This window comes from Phoca vitulina, unplaced genomic scaffold (genome assembly GCF_004348235.1).
Source record: "Phoca vitulina isolate PV1807 unplaced genomic scaffold, GSC_HSeal_1.0 scaffold102, whole genome shotgun sequence".
Lineage (NCBI taxonomy): Eukaryota > Metazoa > Chordata > Mammalia > Carnivora > Phocidae > Phoca > Phoca vitulina.
Genome location: NW_022589805.1, coordinates 301,066 through 319,609, shown reverse-complemented (window position 1 = coordinate 319,609; position 18,544 = coordinate 301,066). Strand labels below are relative to the sequence as shown.

General features: G+C 45.5%; 1 protein-coding gene across 4 annotated transcripts in view; it reads left to right on the top strand.

The window, feature by feature from the left end:
- CREBBP (CREB binding protein) overlaps positions 1-18,544 on the top strand; it is a 121,725-nt gene that overhangs the window by 84,417 nt on the left and 18,764 nt on the right. For 3 of the 4 annotated variants that reach the window (XM_032397760.1, XM_032397758.1, XM_032397761.1), the window contains 10 exons: positions 511-682; positions 998-1,042; positions 3,274-3,398; positions 3,984-4,172; positions 5,477-5,893; positions 7,685-7,864; positions 8,809-8,998; positions 12,837-12,955; positions 13,809-14,048; positions 14,498-14,586. In XM_032397760.1, the coding sequence (XP_032253651.1) occupies positions 511-682; positions 998-1,042; positions 3,274-3,398; positions 3,984-4,172; positions 5,477-5,893; positions 7,685-7,864; positions 8,809-8,998; positions 12,837-12,955; positions 13,809-14,048; positions 14,498-14,586 (1,766 nt within the window). The remainder of the gene's footprint in view (positions 1-510; positions 683-997; positions 1,043-3,273; positions 3,399-3,983; positions 4,173-5,476; positions 5,894-7,684; positions 7,865-8,808; positions 8,999-12,836; positions 12,956-13,808; positions 14,049-14,497; positions 14,587-18,544) is intronic. The other variant, XM_032397759.1, reaches the window with a different exon arrangement.

The following is an 18,544-nucleotide window of genomic DNA, read 5'->3' as shown; positions in this document are numbered from 1 at the left end:
TGACGACACATGTCCACTACAGTGGTGAATGAGCATGTAAAATTGTGTTTTATCCATGGATGGACTTTACAGGGGGCGCTGTTTCTAATGCTCGTACTGTGTTACTGCCAGTGTCGAATATCCAGGAAGTGATTCGACTGCGGAATGAAATGTAATGTGCATTTAGCGCCCCTTGTCTGATAAGTCCTATAATGTCACTAGGCGTTCAACAAGAAGTTGGGCCTTGGGTTTATCGGTTAGAAGTGCTGGACGCTGGGGCACCGGGCTGGTTCAGCTGGTAGAGCTTGCGACTCTTGATCTTGGGGTCATGAGTTCAGGTACCCTGTTGGGCCTAGAGCTTACTTAAAACAAAAAACAACAGAACAGAAGTGCTAATACTTAATCTTTGCCAATGTACTTAATGTAAAAGTTCATTCGTTTGCTAAAACATATAAAACAGATTGGCTTTGGTTTTTTTTTTCCCCCCCGCACAGTTTTGGCTGCTTAATATTGAATGTTATTGCTCTTTAGGATGAATACTATCACTTACTGGCAGAAAAAATCTACAAGATACAAAAAGAACTAGAAGAAAAGCGGAGGTCGCGTTTGCACAAACAAGGCATCTTGGGTAACCAGCCCGCCCTGCCGGCTCCCGGGGCGCAGCCCCCAGGGATTCCGCAGACACAGCCTGTGAGGCCTCCAAGTAAGGACTTCACCTCCTTCTGCCAGCCCTCAGTCTGATGGCTTGTTTTCCCCTCTGGGTTTGGGGTGCGTTTCTAAGCCTAGAGAACTGTGTTCTCGGGGAGCCCGCACTTTGGAAGCTGTGTGATTGCGGCCGTGGCCTTCCGCACCGGCCTGTTTCCGGAGAGGCCTCGGGAGGGTGTGCAGGCGTCCGAATGCTCAGTGCCTTCGCACCTACTCACGGGTTTTCCCTTTAAGTTTGACATTCTGAAAGTAAAATTCCTTGTTCCCAAATGAAGGATTATTTTAAATAAGCAGGTTTTTTGTGCTATTGCAGATGGACCCATGCCCCTGCCGGTGAACCGCGTGCAGGTGTCCCAAGGTATTGAACCGTTGTTGTGAATCATATTTTGGTTTAACACTCAACAGCCGCAAAGCTGATTCGTTGATCCTCTTCTGTCTGCATCTCTTTGTAGCTCCTTGTTAGTCCCTCCCCTCCTTCTGCTGGTGGTTGGAATTTACTTCCACAGGCAGTGTGCTTATATGTGATATTTGCAAGTTAGAAGACCATAGGAAGGCTCTCCCAGGACATCAGAAGCAGGGTTTAGCCTTTTTTTTTTTTTTTTTTTTAAGATTTTATTTATTTGACAGAGACACAGTGAGGAAGGGAACACAAGCAGGGGGCGTGGAAGAGGGAGAAGCAGGCTTCCCGCCAAGCAGGGAGCCTGATGGGGGCTCGATTCCAGGACCCTGGGATCATGACCTGAGCCAAATGCAGACCCTTAACGACTGAGCCACCCAGGCACCCCAGCCTTTTTTTTTTAATGGACAGGAAGGGATATCATTCTTTGGAAGAGTCTCCTCCAAAAGCCTCATTGGTGGGGGCAGGAAACCTGTCGGAAGGCTGTGAAGGAGAGCGTTGAGCCGGACTGAAGAGGGTTTGTGCTCCTCCTTGGGTTGGGGTGTGCTGGCAGCAGCCTGAACCACTTTTAAAGGCTCTTTCTCAAGTTGAGATTCTCTGGTGTCTCTGGTTGAAACACTCATTGGAGTTTGGGAGAGGAGCATTTCAAGGCTTTTACGGATCTTGTCACATCAAGACTTGAATAACGGGACGTTTTTATAGGTTGTGAAATAAGGTGGCAACATTATCCAGGAGATTCCAAAGCAAGGCCTTGCTGCTGTGTGCAGAGTAGTACGAGAGGGGAGAAAGGGTCGTTTTAAAAGTTGTGGTAGTGTTGGGGTTATGAGTTTGAGCCCCACGCTGAGTGTAGAGATTACTTTCAAAAGGTAAATAAAAAACTTTTAAAAAGTTCTGGTAATCTTAATTGCATACTGAAGAGACATGGTAGGTCAACTGATGTTTGGGAGAAACTTCAGGGCCTTGTTTTGATGGACAGACTAGATATGAGAGTGAAGGAAACCAGGAAGTCAGGAAAATGGAGCCTTGAGAATGTAGCTGAATGCTGCGTAGGGGATGACATGGAAGATGGGGCTGATTTGGGATGTGAGGAGGGCTGTCAAGCAGGGTATTGAAGGAGTTTTATAGCAAAACCCTCATAGCTCCCTTACAAGCACATCTCCGTCTATAAAGAGGGGCTCTTCGTGGTGCTGTTTCTCAGTACTGCCTTTTTCTCTTATATAAAATCCTCAAGGAGAGGGGGAAGCTTATAGCCTTCCTAGAAAGTCTTCCTGGGCCCGTGCCAGGACTGGTTTGTTTTAGGGTGACATTTCTAGGTGTCCTTGAAGGTAATGCTGAGGGAGGCACATGTTCTCTGAGACCTTCTCACGCCTGTGCCAGTGTTAAGAGGGCACCTCAGGGATTCTGTTAGATTCCCAGCGTCAGTCCTAAGACTTGCTTGAACCAGCATTGATGTAGAGCTTTACACGTAGGTGTGGAGTTTACAGAGTAAGGTGGGAAGTGAGGAAGAATGAGACGCTGTGGTCCGGAGACGTGTAGCAGCCAAGTGAGGTGTCTTTCATAGTGTGACATTCCTGTGGGCTTTGGACACCCCTGGAAAGGGGAAGATAGCCACGAAAGGGGGAGCTTGCCAGTCTGGAGAGAGGAGGCTGCGATTGAGAATTGCTCACCCTTGGGCACTTTCTAAACACTTTACATGCTTGCAAAATTAAAACCATATTTCGAGTCTTATCCCAGTTTCTAACAATAAATGTAAACCCAGCCGAAGAGCCAGGAGGCCTGGGATGATGGGGCAGGCCTTCCTGCAGGAGAGGAAAAGGGAGCCATGTGCTCTGGAAGGTGTTGGGGAGGTTGGCTCAGATGGGTGCCCTGGCCTTAGCCAAGAACTCCTCCGTGGAGGGTAGGAGTGCCTTCCTGGTGCCACCTCGTTCATTGGTGGTTGACCTGACTTTCTCCCTTCATCTCCTCATGCTGCCCTGCCCCCACTCCACCAAACCACTCTCACCACCGCCACGTCGGTGCCATTTTTCTGTATTTGAAAAGTGTTACATCGCCATCTTTCCTGATTTCCTGGGTGATTTCTGTTGTATGTCTTGCATATGTATTCCAACTTATTTTGCGTAGAGTTTGGCGAACTGTAGCTCTGTTTTCCTGTGGGTGCTTTTTCTAATGAATCATTGTGGGTGCATTTACAGGGATGAATTCATTTACCCCGATGTCCTTGGGGAATGTACAGTTGCCACAAGCTCCCATGGGACCACGTGCGGCATCCCCCATGAACCACTCTGTCCCGATGAACAGTATGGGCTCCGTTCCAGGGGTAAGTGCTTCTCTTTGCCTCAGCTGTGCTGAGAGGGCCTTGCTCGAATAAGGAAAATTCTCTACGCAGTGAAATTGAGATTGTGCTTGTTTCTCTGGATTTGGTTATGCTTTATTTACTTCATATCTCTCTCCCTCTCTCTTTGGTCTTCATGACTACAAATGAGAATTATATGACCATTGTTTATTTTTATTGGGATGATAAATTCATAGGAACTTGTGACTTTGTGAGAAGACACAAGTTCTGAGGTTGGAGTAGGCAGTCTCAGATATGTCGCCGAGAGATGCTTGACAGCGTCTCTTGGCTCCTGGAGCTTACTGTCCTGAGGCTGCGTTCTTAACACGTCAGAGAAGTTGTGAAAGGCATATTTTGAACTTTAAAGTGTAGCATGCTATTGATCTCTATTCAGAGATGAATTTGAAACTGGCTTCTTGGAGACGTTGCATGAGAAAGCACGCAAAGTGCCTGGGAGCCGGAAGGTCTTAGTGGTGGTTCTCTTGCCACAGGGAAGGGAGGGTTCAGAGAGTTCTGTCTTGAAGACGCTGGTCCTCATCCTCCGATCTCTTGATGATGCTTGTCTTTTAGATGGCCATTTCTCCTTCCCGAATGCCTCAGCCTCCGAACATGATGGGCGCTCACGCCAACAACATTATGGCCCAGGCGCCTGCACAGAACCAGTTCCTGCCACAGAACCAGTTCCAGTCCTCCAGTGGGGCGATGAGCGTAAACAGTGTGGGCATGGGGCAGCCGGCGGCCCAGACAGGCGTGCCACAGGTACTGCGCACCCGGGTCGGGGCCCCAGCTTCCTCCTGATTAGAATTCCAGAATACACATCTCATTATTACACATGAGCATCTCTTGATTTTTTTACCCCCATTTTGTTGTTATTTTTACCTTCTTTAGAATTACTCTTATGATCTCTGGGCGAACTTCATACCAAAGTGGAATGGATTGTGGTTTTTTGGTTCATAGGCTTTGTGTTTTGTGTTTTTGGGTTTTAGTGGTCATTTTCTTGGTTTTTATTTGTGTGTTTTAAATTCACATGTGATCTTGAGAGACCTTGAATATTAGAGAGTGAGAACAAGGCCCCATGAACTCGGCTGGCGACTTGGTTGGTGTGTCCTGTTGCCCGTCTCTCTGGGCATCCTGGGTGAAGTCCGCTAACTGGATCGATTGAGTAGTTCTCTTCTTGTCAAATTTGTTTTTAATGATGCTGTTTAAAGCTGAGGAGAACTATTTTCCATTCATTTTAGTGCCTTTTTTCCCACTTTGGAGAACTGTTGATTGTCGGGCATGGAGTTGCTGCTGTATACACATGTGCATGCGTTTAGAACAGGCTGGATCTTCCCCTGGAAGACAGTATTCCTGTTCTCAGTTTTTACATGAAGTAATGTTGAAAAAAGTCATTGACTATGTTCGATTTACTCACTAAATATTTACTAATTCTTCATTTCTGTAACACACCGTTGTTCTGGAACAGCAGACCTGTTCCTGTAAATACTTCCGACTCTTTGAACTCCTCGGCCTCACTGTTGTGGAGCTGCCAGGGGCATAGTCGTTCACACGTAAATGAAGGGGCGTGGCTGTGTTCCAGACTTGCCTACAGGAACAGGCAGCTAGCTGGATTGGGCCCTGACCCCTGTTCTAGAGCAGTGATTTGGAATCGCTTTTTTAAGAAGTCCACAAATAATTGTGAAGCATGTCCCCATTTGGGAATCACTTTATTGAAACATTTCAGTGTTTCAGTAAGTCATTTCTTGAAAAAAGAAATACCTTTTTCAGTGGTCTAAGCGGGTAGATGTTTTGGAGCATGAAGCTTGTAAGCTGAGTGGATATGTGTTAGTTTAAGCCAGAGGTTTCAACAGTTCTGTAAATCACAGGATGAGAAACATTGCATTGCATTAACTTTACTGGAAAGTGCATGTTATTATAAGTGTACAGCTGGGTGAGGTTTTACAAATGGCACATGCCCTTGAAACGAGCAGACCTCACCAAGAAACCGTGGTTAGATTTTCATGCGTTTAATTCTTTAAATCTGTTGGGGAAATAACTTTAACATCCTCTGTTGGCTCTGTTAGGGACAGGTGCCTGGTGCCGCTCTTCCTAACCCTCTGAACATGCTTGGGCCCCAGGCCGGCCAGCTGCCCTGCCCACCAGTGACACAGTCACCGCTGCACCAGACGCCACCTCCTGCTTCCACGGCTGCCGGCATGCCATCTCTCCAGCACCCGACGGCGCCTGGGATGACTCCTCCTCAGCCAGCAGCCCCCACCCAGCCATCGACTCCCGTGTCGTCTTCCGGGCAGACTCCCACCCCGACTCCAGGCTCCGTGCCCAGTGCTAGCCAAACCCAGAGCACCCCTACGGTCCAGGCAGCAGCCCAGGCCCAGGTGACCCCACAGCCTCAGACCCCAGTCCAGCCCCCGTCTGTGGCCACCCCTCAGTCGTCACAGCAGCAGCCGACACCTGTGCACACTCAGCCTCCTGGCACACCGGTGAGCCCCGCAGTCTGTCTTTGGGCTGAAGCTCCTGATCGAGAACTTCTCCATAAAAAAAAATCCTGTCACAAAGTTGTCTTAGTGTCTTGGCGCAAGCCCAGAGAGTATCTGTCCCCTAATCAAACCGTAGGAGCTGTATTTTGTCCCTGACATTGGCTCCAAAGGCCATGTTTGTGTTTGGCCAGATGTGACTTAAGATTATCTTCTCTCATTAAACGAGTTTTTAGAAATTAGCAGTTATAAAGAAATCATACGTGGGTCCTCTGTCTGTACATAGGAGCCGTGTGTTCCCCATTATCTGTCCTAGGTGGGTGTCCTCTGAGTGTTAGTAGTTTTTCTCTTAACATTCTGAGGATATGGTAAACAAGTCACGTTCCTAATTGTATGTGCTTTGACTTTGCCTGTCAGCCTTATTTTCAGACCTGGAGCCTATTCTTCTCACGACAAAATGGCAGACCCAGGTTAGCGCTTTCTGTGGCTCATGTCTGCCCAATCCTCCGTGGACCTGCTTGCTGGCCGTGCCCAGCTGTAGGCTGCCCACTCGCCACCCCCCGCACCCCTGCCCCAGTTGCCAATGAAATCTTCACCTCTGTTTTCATATCATCCTGACTTAGAAACCACCCTTCCCTCTGAAATACATTAACTTTATTCTTAGGGACTGAGGATATTTATTTATAAAATATCAAAATCTTAACAACACCCCCAAGATAACATTACCGTATGTATTTCTCTACAGGAAGTATGTTTATTATTTATCCTTATTTTATATTTCTTATTTATAAGATTCCTTTGTAATTTTATGTCCTCTTTTGTTTACTTAAATTAGAACTCTGTGAGGCGGGGTGCCTGGGTGGCTCAGTCAGTTGAGCATCCGACTTGGTTTCGGCTTAGGTCGTGATCTCAGGGTCTTCGGGCTCTGAGCTCAGTACGGAGTCTCCTTGTCCCTCTCCCTCCCCCTTTTACCCCTCCCCTGACTTATGAATGCTCTTGGGCTCGCTCTCTCTCTAAAATGGATAAATAAAATCTTTAAAAAAACAAAACAAAACAAACAACTATGAGTAAGGCTTTGAAAATTGAGAGTTCTTGTGGTGGTTCCTTACCTTGATGTTTGCTTACTCCACCACCACCACCACCACCACCCCTGCCCCTGCAGTTATAACAGGCTAATTACACATTCTTCATGTAGGCACTTCATCCCCCTTCTACATGTACACTTCTATATATACAGTTAAGCATTTTACAATAAACTGTAATGACCTTATTGGAAGGAATTAATTTTAAAATAGGTGGTTCTGTGACTTAGGTAGAAACTTCCAGAAAATAGTCTTATATCAAAATGTGGAAAGCCCTGCTCTTCCATCTCTACATTCTTGGTAGGAAGTTCTTTGTGTTTCTACATGAAGTTGACTTCCCCTGGGACTCCTGTTTTAAATTTTCTGTTCTTGGGCGCCTGGGTGGCTCAGTTGGTTAAGCGACTGCCTTCGGCTCAGGTCATGATCCCGGAGTCCCTGGATCGAGTCCCGCATCGGGCTCCCTGCTCGGCAGGGAGTCTGCTTCTCCCTCTGACCCTCCCCCCTCTCATGCTCTCTCTCTCAAATAAATAAATAAAATCTTTAAAAAATAAATAAATAAATAAATTTTCTGTTCTTTAGCTCTCTCAAATAGGGCTGTCTGTTAGGTTAGTGTTGAGAAATGTTAACATGAAACTGTGTTTTGGGTGAACAATAGAGTTTAACAGCATTTCTGTTGTCTTAGTACCGGAGATAAATAATTTTCGTTTCTCCACAGCTTTCCCAGGCAGCCGCCAGCATCGATAACAGGGTCCCTACTCCTTCCTCGGTGGCCAGCGCTGAAACCAACTCCCAGCAGCCAGGACCCGATGTACCAATGCTGGAAGTGAAGACAGAGGTCAAGACTGAGGACACTGAGCCTGATGCCAGTGACTCCAAGGGGGAGCCTGGGTCTGCGGTAGGTGCCATTCCAGGGCGTGAGCAGATGCGCAGCACGCAGATATGTCACTCAAGTGTGCTAAGGGGAGACACCACGGGTCCTCCGTGGATGACGCTGCTTTTTGCTTTAATACCCTGTTTGATTATGGGTTCAGAGAGGATAGAGGTTAAAAATAGAGTGGTTATTTTTAGGTATTAGGTATGGGTTTTACTTTATTTTGCCAGAAATAAGAGTACTGGTTTATATTTTAAATGACTGAATCATCCCGTGACTTTTCACTGCCGTTCTTCGTTCATACGTAGTTCTGCAGCGTTGGACTGCACAAGGGTGTGCTCGTTCACAAACCTGTGGCAAAAGTTGAAAACTGGATCCAGCCCCATAGACATGTTTTGTTTGACCCACACAATATTTTTAAAAATGAGGAATTACAAATAAAACTCTGAATTTCTGGCTTTTCTTTGAAAATGAGAAGCTCTGTCAGCATTGCGCTTGCATTCCTGTGGCAGCAGTCTGGGTGGGAGCCTCAGCCGGGGCTTGGGCTCTCCAGTTTGCCCGAGTCCCCATTCCTCCCTGCTGGCTCTGTGACTTCACCTGCCTGGCCCTCTGAGCAATTTGCTTTTTTCCCCAATTTTCAAGGAGGTTCTTGTTCCAAACTAGGAGGACCTATATGTGAAACTACTGAGCAGGTGGTGGGGTGTGTGGATGCAGTGTCTTGTAAGCACTCAAGCATGTAAATTTTTTGAATCAGGACTCTGATTGCAGTGGTGCTGTATTAAGGCAACTCACCCGGCCCCAGATGCTCCAGTCCTCCCTGGGGGAGAGGAAGGGATGGTAAATGCAGCTCGAGTAGGGGATGGCTTGACGAGCCCAGATAGATGGTTGAAAGACTTCCAGTGAGGCTGAGTTAGAATAAAGTTTTTTGCTATTCATACATCGTTGTCTGTAATTCTGTTTTTCTCAAGATGATGGAGGAGGATATACAGGGATCTTCTCAAGTTAAAGAAGAATCAGACACAACAGAACAGAAATCAGAATCGATGGAAGTGGACGAGAAGAAACCAGAAGTCAAAGTAGAAGCTAAAGAGGAAGAAGAGAACAACGCTAATGGGGCCGCCTCTCAGTCAACATCTCCTTCACAGCCACGCAAGAAAAGTAGGCCGTGTTTCCTTGAACTTTTCAACTGTGCTGCCTTTCCGTCGTGTTGTGATTGCACATTGCGGGTTAAAAACTAAAGCTTTTATCTTTGCTGCCTGCCATTCCCCAAGTTTTACCTTTTCAGAAATGGTGACAGCGAGCTAGACTCCAGCCCGAGGGCCCACAGGGCTTATGGTAGGAATGAGAAACGAGCCACGGCTCTGAGGGGCAGCCCAGGAGCACATCTCTCCTCTGAGCTGTCACTGGCTGTGGGGCCAGGGTAGAGATTGCATCTGAGTCCTTGTGCCTGCCAAGAAGCTTGGGCTTTCTTTACTCGGCAAGCTGTGGACAAGCATGATCGATTTGAGCAGGAGATTGCCCGAAAGCCATGCGAGGGAAGTTACCACCATGGCAGAACATGTGCGCACTGTTACAGACGGGAGACTGTGTGCCCAGAGTAAGTGCGCAGTGCGGTAGGGCCCAGTGGCCTCGGGTGATAAGTGAAGATGCTCTGGGCTCTGAGATGTGCTGGCTGAGCCAGTCTCACAGAGGGAGTCGGAGGGAACCCATTGGAGGTCCACTGTAAGGAGGTCAACAGAGTGTCAGAACGTTGTTAGGTGACCCTTGCAAATGGGGGATGTGGCTCAGAAGTTAAGAGCTGCTTGTGGCACATTTGAGAAAGCAGAGAACTGTGAGAGGCTGATATTGTATAGTTTTGCCACTGGGAGGGAGAACCTACAGAAGCTTTCAAGTTTTTGGTCTAAGACCTGTTTATGCTCCTAAAAATTGAGGATCCCGGAGTTTTTGTTCATATGGATTATCTGTCACTATTTACTCTATTAGAAATTTTAAAAACATTCATTTAACAAATCTGTTACATGGCATCCACGAATAACACATTTTTATGAAAAATAAGTTTCCCACAACAAACATACTTAGAGTAGTGACAGTGTTTTCTGTACAATTTTGCGACTCAGAGATTTCGGCGGACGTGGCTAGACTCTCCTGCTGCCGCTGCTGTCTCTGTTGTGCTGCGTTGTTCGGTTCATGCCCCTGAAGACAGCCCCACCCCACGCAGATAGCTGTTTGATAAAAGAAAGAGTAAGAGCTTTTTCAGATAATTGTGGGTGTTCTTTTTTAATACTACACCAAAACTCAACAAGTGCAGGTTTCCTAAAGATTAGTTTCTGTGTGAAGTCTGGATGCATAGCTCTGGGTTCTTCATGCCCAGTGACGTTAGAGTCTATCTGTCTTGTGCTGTGAATGAATCTTTTGTCCTTGTGTGAATTTTTTTTTTTTTTTTTAAATAACATGATCCTTTGGTCATCTTGGAATTTGGCTCATGAGTTACACAGATTTTCCAGATGTCACCACACTTCACTGTACGATAGTTTTAAAAATCACATTGATTAATACCACTGTGAGTCTCCTCAAAAAAGTCTTGGAAATTTGGGAAGGCTGTCAAACTCACATGACAGATAAAAGTTCTCCAAATTCGAATTTTGATGTAAGTCCAAACTTTACCATTGGCAACAAATACTGTCAGTTGTCCTTGGTGTCACTAGCCCACTTAGTTCCTTTTTGGGAAAATGTCTGCCACTTGCCCAGATCTGAATACCCATAGCTCGTCTAACCTCCCCAGTCTTCTGTGCTCCGTGCAGAGAAGCAGCTGCCTCCACTCTCAGCTCTGCGCACACGAGCGTTTTCTGTCAGGACCGCCGGCTTCCTGTTTGGTCATTGGAGATCCAGACGCGTAGCCAGGGCTTGAGAGCACAACGACACTAACGCAGCATTAGTGCCGCTGCCTGCGTTGTGCTGCGGTGCGAGGGACTCTCCTTGTGGTTCCTTTTACCCATTTGTGCCGGCGTCAGCACGGTGTACCAGGCAGGTGACGGCCTAGTGTTACTGTGAAAATCGTTTTATGTTATGGAAGTAAACTTGGTTGCACAGACCCTTGAAAACTGGATCCAGCCCCATAGACATGTTTTGTTTGACCCACACAATATTTTTAAAAACGAGGAATTACAAATAAAACTCTGAATTTCTGGCTTTTCTTTGAAAATGAGAAGCTCTGTCAGCATTGCGCTTGCATTCCTGTGGCAGCAGTCTGGGTGGGAGCCTCAGCCGGGGCTTGGGCTCTCCAGTTTGCCCGAGTCCCCATTTCTCCCTGCTGGCTCTGTGACTTCACCTGCCTGGCCCTCTGAGCAATTTAGTTTTTTCCCCAATTTTCAAGGAGGTTCTTGTTCCAAACTAGGAGGACCTATATGTGAAACTACTGAGCAGGTGGGTGTGTGGGTGTTCTTTTTTTAGAAAGGGCCTGGAGCAGTGCTAGAACTTTCTGAGACGACAGGAACATTACGTGTCTGTGCTCTCTGTAGTTGTCACCAACCACATGTAGCTCCTGAGCACTTGAAATGTGGCAGGTGTGACTGAGGAAGTGATTTTACATCAGGCCGGTGGCTAAAGACAGGAGTTTGGAGCTGCTTTTTCCTTGGCATAGGTGTTTTCAACAAATGTGTAGTGAGTAATGAGCGACTGACCGAAGTGACGTGCGTGTGAGGTTGCCCCTGGGAGATGATGGGCCTGCAGCAGGCTCGCCACAGGCTCTGAGAAGAGCCCGATCGCTCCCCTTGGGCTTCGTGCGCCAGAACGTTTCGTGGTGTGAAAGCCGCTGCAGACAGTATGTGAGCAAATGCGCATAACTGCCTTCTCACAAACCTTTATTTTTGGAGACTAAAATTTGATTTTGTGTATCATGAAATATTATTCTTTTCTTTTTTTCCTAACCGTGAAACACCACAAAACCCAATCTTAGCTCATGAGTTGTACAAAGGCAGGTGGCTGGTCAGATTGGGCCAATGAGTCCAAGTTTGCTGACCCCTGGCCTAAGAAGAAGGAAAAAGCTATTGATTAAAGAATTGTTCTCTTGGAAAGAGTTATTCAAAGAAAACCAAATGCTACTCCATTACTGTAAAAACAGAATAGAAGAAAAGGAGCTAGCTGGAGGCAGGATGTGTATGTGTTTCGTGAGGCTCCCGTGGGGCACATCTGCTCACCGGCCCCCAGCAGTGGTCCCATCTCTAAAGCGGGATGCAGCAGAACACAAGCGCTGCTCACCGACCTGCCTCTTGCCTTCATAGGTTGTTACGCACGTTTTCCCCGGTAGGTAAAACTCACTGGGTTTTCTATGAATGTATCGTCTTGAATATATGTGGCAGCCGGTGTTTATCCTTGGATTGGTGACAACACAAGGTGTAGTAGGAAATGGAGTGGCTGAGGGGTGGAGGGAGTGGGCATTGGTAAATGTAGGAGGGAACGATTCAGAAGTTTTGGGGAAAAACTTGATTTTGTTTCTCTGTTACTATGTACATTTGTTTGTGAGGTTGTAAGACAAAACCATTTGTCCCAGGTATCTGAGTTTACTTTGTCCAGGGACAGACAGATTTCATCAGAGGAAGAAAGGCCCTCTTCCAGTGAAATGGCTTTATTACCACCCATTGGATCAAGGAAGCAGATTTGGGAGTTAGCTTCATTTTCTGTTGCAGCACAGTTTGAACGTTGGAAACCCTTATTATTGAAGAAGCAAACTTACCAGTGTGATATTTAGCCTTGTGACGTAGAAGCAGTTTTAAAACCCTATTGTAACGGTGTTTTCAGAAGCCCCGAATTGTAGCTTGAGAATGTCCGTGGACTCTGCGGTGAATGAGAGCCCTTGGGAGCTGCACGGCTTGGGAGGCCATGGGTGGAGATGATTGGGGCCTTCTAGAAGCAGCCTAGGCTTCCATTTGAAATGTGATGGACAAAGAGTCTGAGCGCCTTGTAAGTAGGGTCACTTCCTGATGTTTTCTAACCGTAGTCTTTAAGCCGGAGGAGTTACGCCAGGCTCTGATGCCAACCCTCGAAGCGCTGTATCGACAGGATCCGGAGTCCCTACCTTTTCGGCAGCCTGTAGATCCTCAGCTCCTAGGAATTCCGGTAAGTTAATATAATAAAAAGAAAGCCTTACCAGAGATACTTAGAATATCCATGTTTTATCTCTGAAAGTTGGGTAACGAACCCTTGTTTTGAAGATTTTTCTCCTATTAAAAAAAAAAAAAAACTTTTCTGTCAAAACAGTAATATATCTTTGTCTCATTGATTGGAATGTCTGTTTCCCCACCTGTTCGGTCAGCCCCGGGGGTCCGTGGCAGGGGCGCACCGCCTGCTTGCCTTGGTGCACAGCCTCCGTAGCCTTGCTGTCTGCCTGGGGCTCTGTGTGAGCCTTCGTCTGAAAGGGGGGATTTGAAGAACTGGTGGACACCAGTTAGAAAGCATGTGGGTCTCGTTCTGGTATTTCTGGGAAGTCTTATAAGGGCCATGGCAACCCCACAGGTTTCTCTTGAGCAGTGTCACTATTTTTGTTTCTGTTCTTGTGTTTGTCTTGGAATTTCATCTTGTTTGCCAGGACCAAGAGTAAATCTCTAGAAAAACAATGTCTGATAAATGTGCTTACCTTTTTAATTCAGTGGATTAAAATCCATATTTTAAAAATTCTATATAAAAAAACATTTTTAACACATTCTTTTATTAAATAATGATATTATTTTGCCCTTAACTTTGCCTTTGAAATAATTTGGTCACGCTTGACAATACTAATTACAATTTTAGATAATAAAATCAGAGGAAGGTCAGAGACTGTTTTCTCTTTAGTTCCCATTTATTACTACTAAAAATGGAGGTTGTTCTGGGGCTGATTATTCCTGTTTTGTTTTTTAAGATAAAGCTGCTACATAAGGCTGGCATTTGGTATTTGGGGGATCCGCTAGACTGAGACTATTTTGTCTTTAAGGATTATTTTGACATTGTGAAGAATCCCATGGACCTTTCCACCATCAAACGGAAGCTGGATACAGGGCAGTACCAAGAACCCTGGCAGTATGTGGATGATGTCTGGCTTATGTTCAACAATGCCTGGCTCTATAATCGTAAGACGTCCCGGGTCTATAAGTTCTGCAGTAAACTTGCAGAGGTCTTTGAGCAAGAAATTGACCCTGTTATGCAGTCCCTTGGATATTGCTGTGGACGCAAGGTACAGTTTAAACTTTTTCTGGAAAGTGAACTTCCCTGGTTTCGAGCCAGAGAGGGTATTATGATGACATGAAAGACTCAACATTTTGGCCACACCTATGTGCTGGGAAGGACCCAGATGGGGTCTGGTCTTTGGTAAAAACAGTTGATTGCCTGAAGCCATGTAATGGATGATCAAAGCTAGAGGTGCTTACTGGAGAAGACCTTGGGTTACGCCTTTCTGGCTGCCCTTGCATCCATTTATCCATCTGTAATAAATGTCTCCCGGCAACTGATTCCATCACATTGAATCCAAAAACGTCTCTAAATAGCTGTGAAAATTGTTAGAAAACTATCCCGTGTGCTAACAGAAATATTTTACTAGCTGAATCTAACTCTCCATAATGAACTAGAATATGATGTGACAGTAACTAGGATATATTTTTAGTATTTTCTCCTTTGTTTTTGCAGTATGAGTTCTCCCCACAGACTTTGTGCTGCTACGGAAAGCAGCTGTGTACAATTCCCCGTGACGCTGCCTACTACAGCTATCAGAATAGGTAAGCCCGAGCCCATGTCCCGAGTTACGGGATGAAAGGAAGGTCTTAGGGCAAGGCGTGTTCAGCTGATGGTAGCCTGGGTACATTATTTCTCTTCTGAAGTTCTAATGAAACGGGCCACAGTTTTAGTGCTGCTCACTCAGATAGGCCCTCGGTCTCTTAATTTTAAAGCACCCTTTTACAGTATAAAAATTTAAGCTCAAAACTGCTCATTGCACTACTTGAATCAGGAGCATTCATTCTTAAGCTGTGGTCTTTCCAAAATGTAACCACATAAGAAAGAGTCTGCAGGTGAGAGTAAGTCTAATAAGGGGAGCTTTACCGTTTTTGAAGATCTTAGTAAAGTGGATACATTGTATTTTACTATTTCGCATGTATTTGCTTAGATAACTTGGCCTGGACAGTCTGATGGAAAGACTTTATTTAGTGATAATTTATCTAAAAAAGTACTAAAAGCTTTAGACTTAAAGATTTTTTTTTTTAGCTAATAGCACAACACAGAATGAGTGTTCTTGTTGAGTTCCACGTGAACTCTCCTGTCACAGAATGGCCGTTTCAGGGTTTTGTGAGTGGGAGGCGTCCTCGAGAAATCTTTGCCATTCTCTTGAAACGTGAAGATGGCTGAATCTACTTTCTTAAGCAGAAGAGAATGAAAATAATATTTTTTGTTGCTCATTTGCCATACAGATGTGACTTCCACAGTTTTGGGGGCGCGGGGGTTGAAAATTAAAGTTAGTTGTATCTGTTGCTCCAAGTGGCCCCACGTTGCCATAGCGTGAGGGTGTTGTGCCTGGAGGCACAGGTGGTAAATCTCGGTCACATTCAGTTACTTTGCCTGCATGTTAGGAACAGGTGGTGAAATGTATGTGACCAAGGTGCCACTTTGTGCCTCTTCTTCCTCTTTAGGTTCAAGTATTAAGCATCAACATTAGGGTTTGATGTTTTGATTACTTGATTTTGTCTGCTTATAGTGATTACCTATGTTCTCATATTTCGAGGAAGATCAGGAAAGGGCTTTTTGTTATTCAGAGATATGTCCACAGGCCTGAATAATTTGGAATTTTGAAATATTTATCTTCTAGTTGGGCTTTTAAAGTACTTGAATTTTTTAAAAAAAATCTAATCATATTTACAATAATTAGTAACTCCCATCAAAATTGTGCTTAAAAAAAGAGAGAGAGAACTGTTGACCTAAAAATGTCTCAAGGTGCGATTTCTAAGCCCTTCCCGGCCCCCTCATCCTGGCACGGTGGCAGCATGAGATGCCAGTGCTTGTTCTGGGGGAACAGGAGTGTGGCCTGTGCCCCTGTCCTAAAAATACGTTCACGCCTGGACTTAGTTCCTGTCCTGACTTCCCTTCTGTCAGTAGGAGCGTTTGAAATAATACCACAGTCCTTCATGATAGAGTCACTCCTGTAGTGACACGTGCTGTTCTGGGCGTTCTGGCCCCGCCGGTGAGTTTTAGCCCCATGGCGTTCAGCACACCCCATAACGTACCAAGTTTTAACACCTTCCCTGACAACCTCGATTGTCACTTTCCGTCAAATAATGATCAGGAATTCCCTTCGGAAACTTTTATGTGCCAAGCAAAATAAAGTTATGAAACTTCAAGAGAACAGATTTCAGTTAACTATTCCCTGAAAAATGCCCCTGCTACTGGATGCCCAGCGTGGTTTGGGTCTAGAGGGAAGAACAGACAGCAGGTTGTTTGCCATCATTTCTAAAGTTTGGGGCCTTTTCACTGTCCCCGGGTCCGTTGAGACCCTGCCTTTGCTTATTTGCACAGATTTTGGCCATTTTTAAGTGGAGAGCAGTTAATTTAAATAGAGTTGATAGGATCAGGTTACACTGCTACTCTCCCGACAGGAGGTTATGCGTGGAGTGAAAACACGGGGTTGTTTCGAAAGCTCTGAAATATCCAGTTTTAGTTTTGTGTAGAATTTTATCTTTACTCAGCAAAAGTAATAATGTTTTTCTTACGAGTAGAGAAATAAAGGAGTTCTGTTCTGTTAGTGATACATTTTTAAAGTGTAGGCATACTGCTCCTTAGCTGAATCTCACAAGGTGTGCTTCCTAGAATACCGTACTTGGAGAGAGTAACGTGTTGTCGTGCTAAGAAAGCAGTGGCCTAACTGCAGTCAGCGTCCTGACTGCTGACACTTTTCTTCGCATCTTTGGCTACTTAGCAACACCGGTGTTCTCTTGAGTAACTGTTTGGGCATTTCGAACAATAGAAAGTCCTACAGACCATTTAAACAAGTGAAATTAATATTTAAACTAACATATGAGTACATTTTCACTTGTTTCCATGCTTTGAAAATTTGAAAGTAACTCATGTTGAGAAAACGGCTATATTGGATTTTCCAGATACTATCTTTAGATGTCCCAGTTATTTGTATATACTGATATGGTACTTAAAACAATCTGCATTTGAAAATTTACTCCATACATTACCCTTATAGATAAACTATGCAGTTACATTGTGCTAACTTTAGGTACCCAGATGCACATCATCATCGGATTATGTGAAGTATTTCTCCGTTGCAATTGCATATTCATGAAATTGCTTCCTTCACACAAGGCTAATGTCAGCAAGGCTCTTAAGATTGAAAAGTGACTTTCTGAACCATTCTGTATTTTTAGGGTGAAAAAGTTAGGACTAGGTAATGTGGGGGCAGCCTGGCATTCCCATCTGTCCCCCACTGATTGCCAAGGTGGTTTCAGCAGACTTGACCAGTGGGTGGCTGTGCCCCTTCTCCAGACGGGTCACCACCTCTCAGGAGGGCACACTGAAGGGCGGCCTGGGCCTTCCCCTCCCATTCTCAAACCCCAGCAGGTTCGATTCTCCAATGTCTCCGATGTCTCCACTTGCTCTGGGACAGGCACTAGAGCGTGTTAACTCTCTCTGTGCCTCCCACTTTCTGACGCTGAGGTTCTTTGCAGATGAGAGCTAGTTACACAAAGTGTAGGCTTCTGCCACTGCCGGGCCTGCCCTTGAGCCATCAGTGTTGCATTCTGGGCCGGTTTCCGCCGCGAGAAAACGGTGGGCTTAAGATTCTTGTTTCCTCAATGTTCCTGGGCTTGATACCCTGCTTGAATAAAAGCTAAGAGTTTGTCCAGGATCTTAAAGCCGTTTTGCCTCACGTGTAATTATCGTGGTGATTTCGTTTCCAGAGGAGTTCAGCTTTTCGCTCACCCACAGTGGCTATACGTTTGGTCGTAAAATGAATTGGAACAGTCAAGTCCAAGTTTTATTTTCAAAAGGGAAACACTTGCTGTTGAGGGGGATATCTTTTTTGCATATTGCCCTGGTCACCTCTGAATTGGTTTATGGTTTCTGTACTTTAATTCTTTCGTGCCAGTGATGATCACACCCTCCTGCACATGGAAATTCTTTTTACCACGTGATTTCAAGGCTCCATACGAATATTTATGAGATAGTGATAGCCAGTTGACTCAGGAGAAGAACATATAGATACAGAGATTTTTAAACAGCAATGTTTGTTCCTGGTCAGAGTTTTTAATCTTGGCAGAATTCATTGATTGAATCATTCTAAATAAACCGGTCCCAGAAGAAACTTTCATTAATCCAGTTGCTACCCACAGTGAATCTGTCATGTTCCTCCTCAACAATTTAAAAGATCGGATCATTTTGAGATGGGTGCATGCTCTAAAGTTTTGTGCTTTTAATTGACTCTGTGTGTTTAGTCAGAGAAGTACACAGACAAAATGCTCAGTGTGTTTAATTCAGACTAGAATTAGAACTTGAGGGGGACTGACCTGAGCAGTAACGGAGACAGACGGCCAGCCAGGGGCCTGAGCCTCCGTCCTTTGCAGCCGTGTGTGCGCGTGCGTGAGTGAGCCTGCAAGCTGCCGCGTCCCCTGCGCGTGTCCGTGTGGCGTGGCGCTCCAAGTCTCGTCACAGTGTCTTTAACACTAATCCTCGTGGCATCTTGTA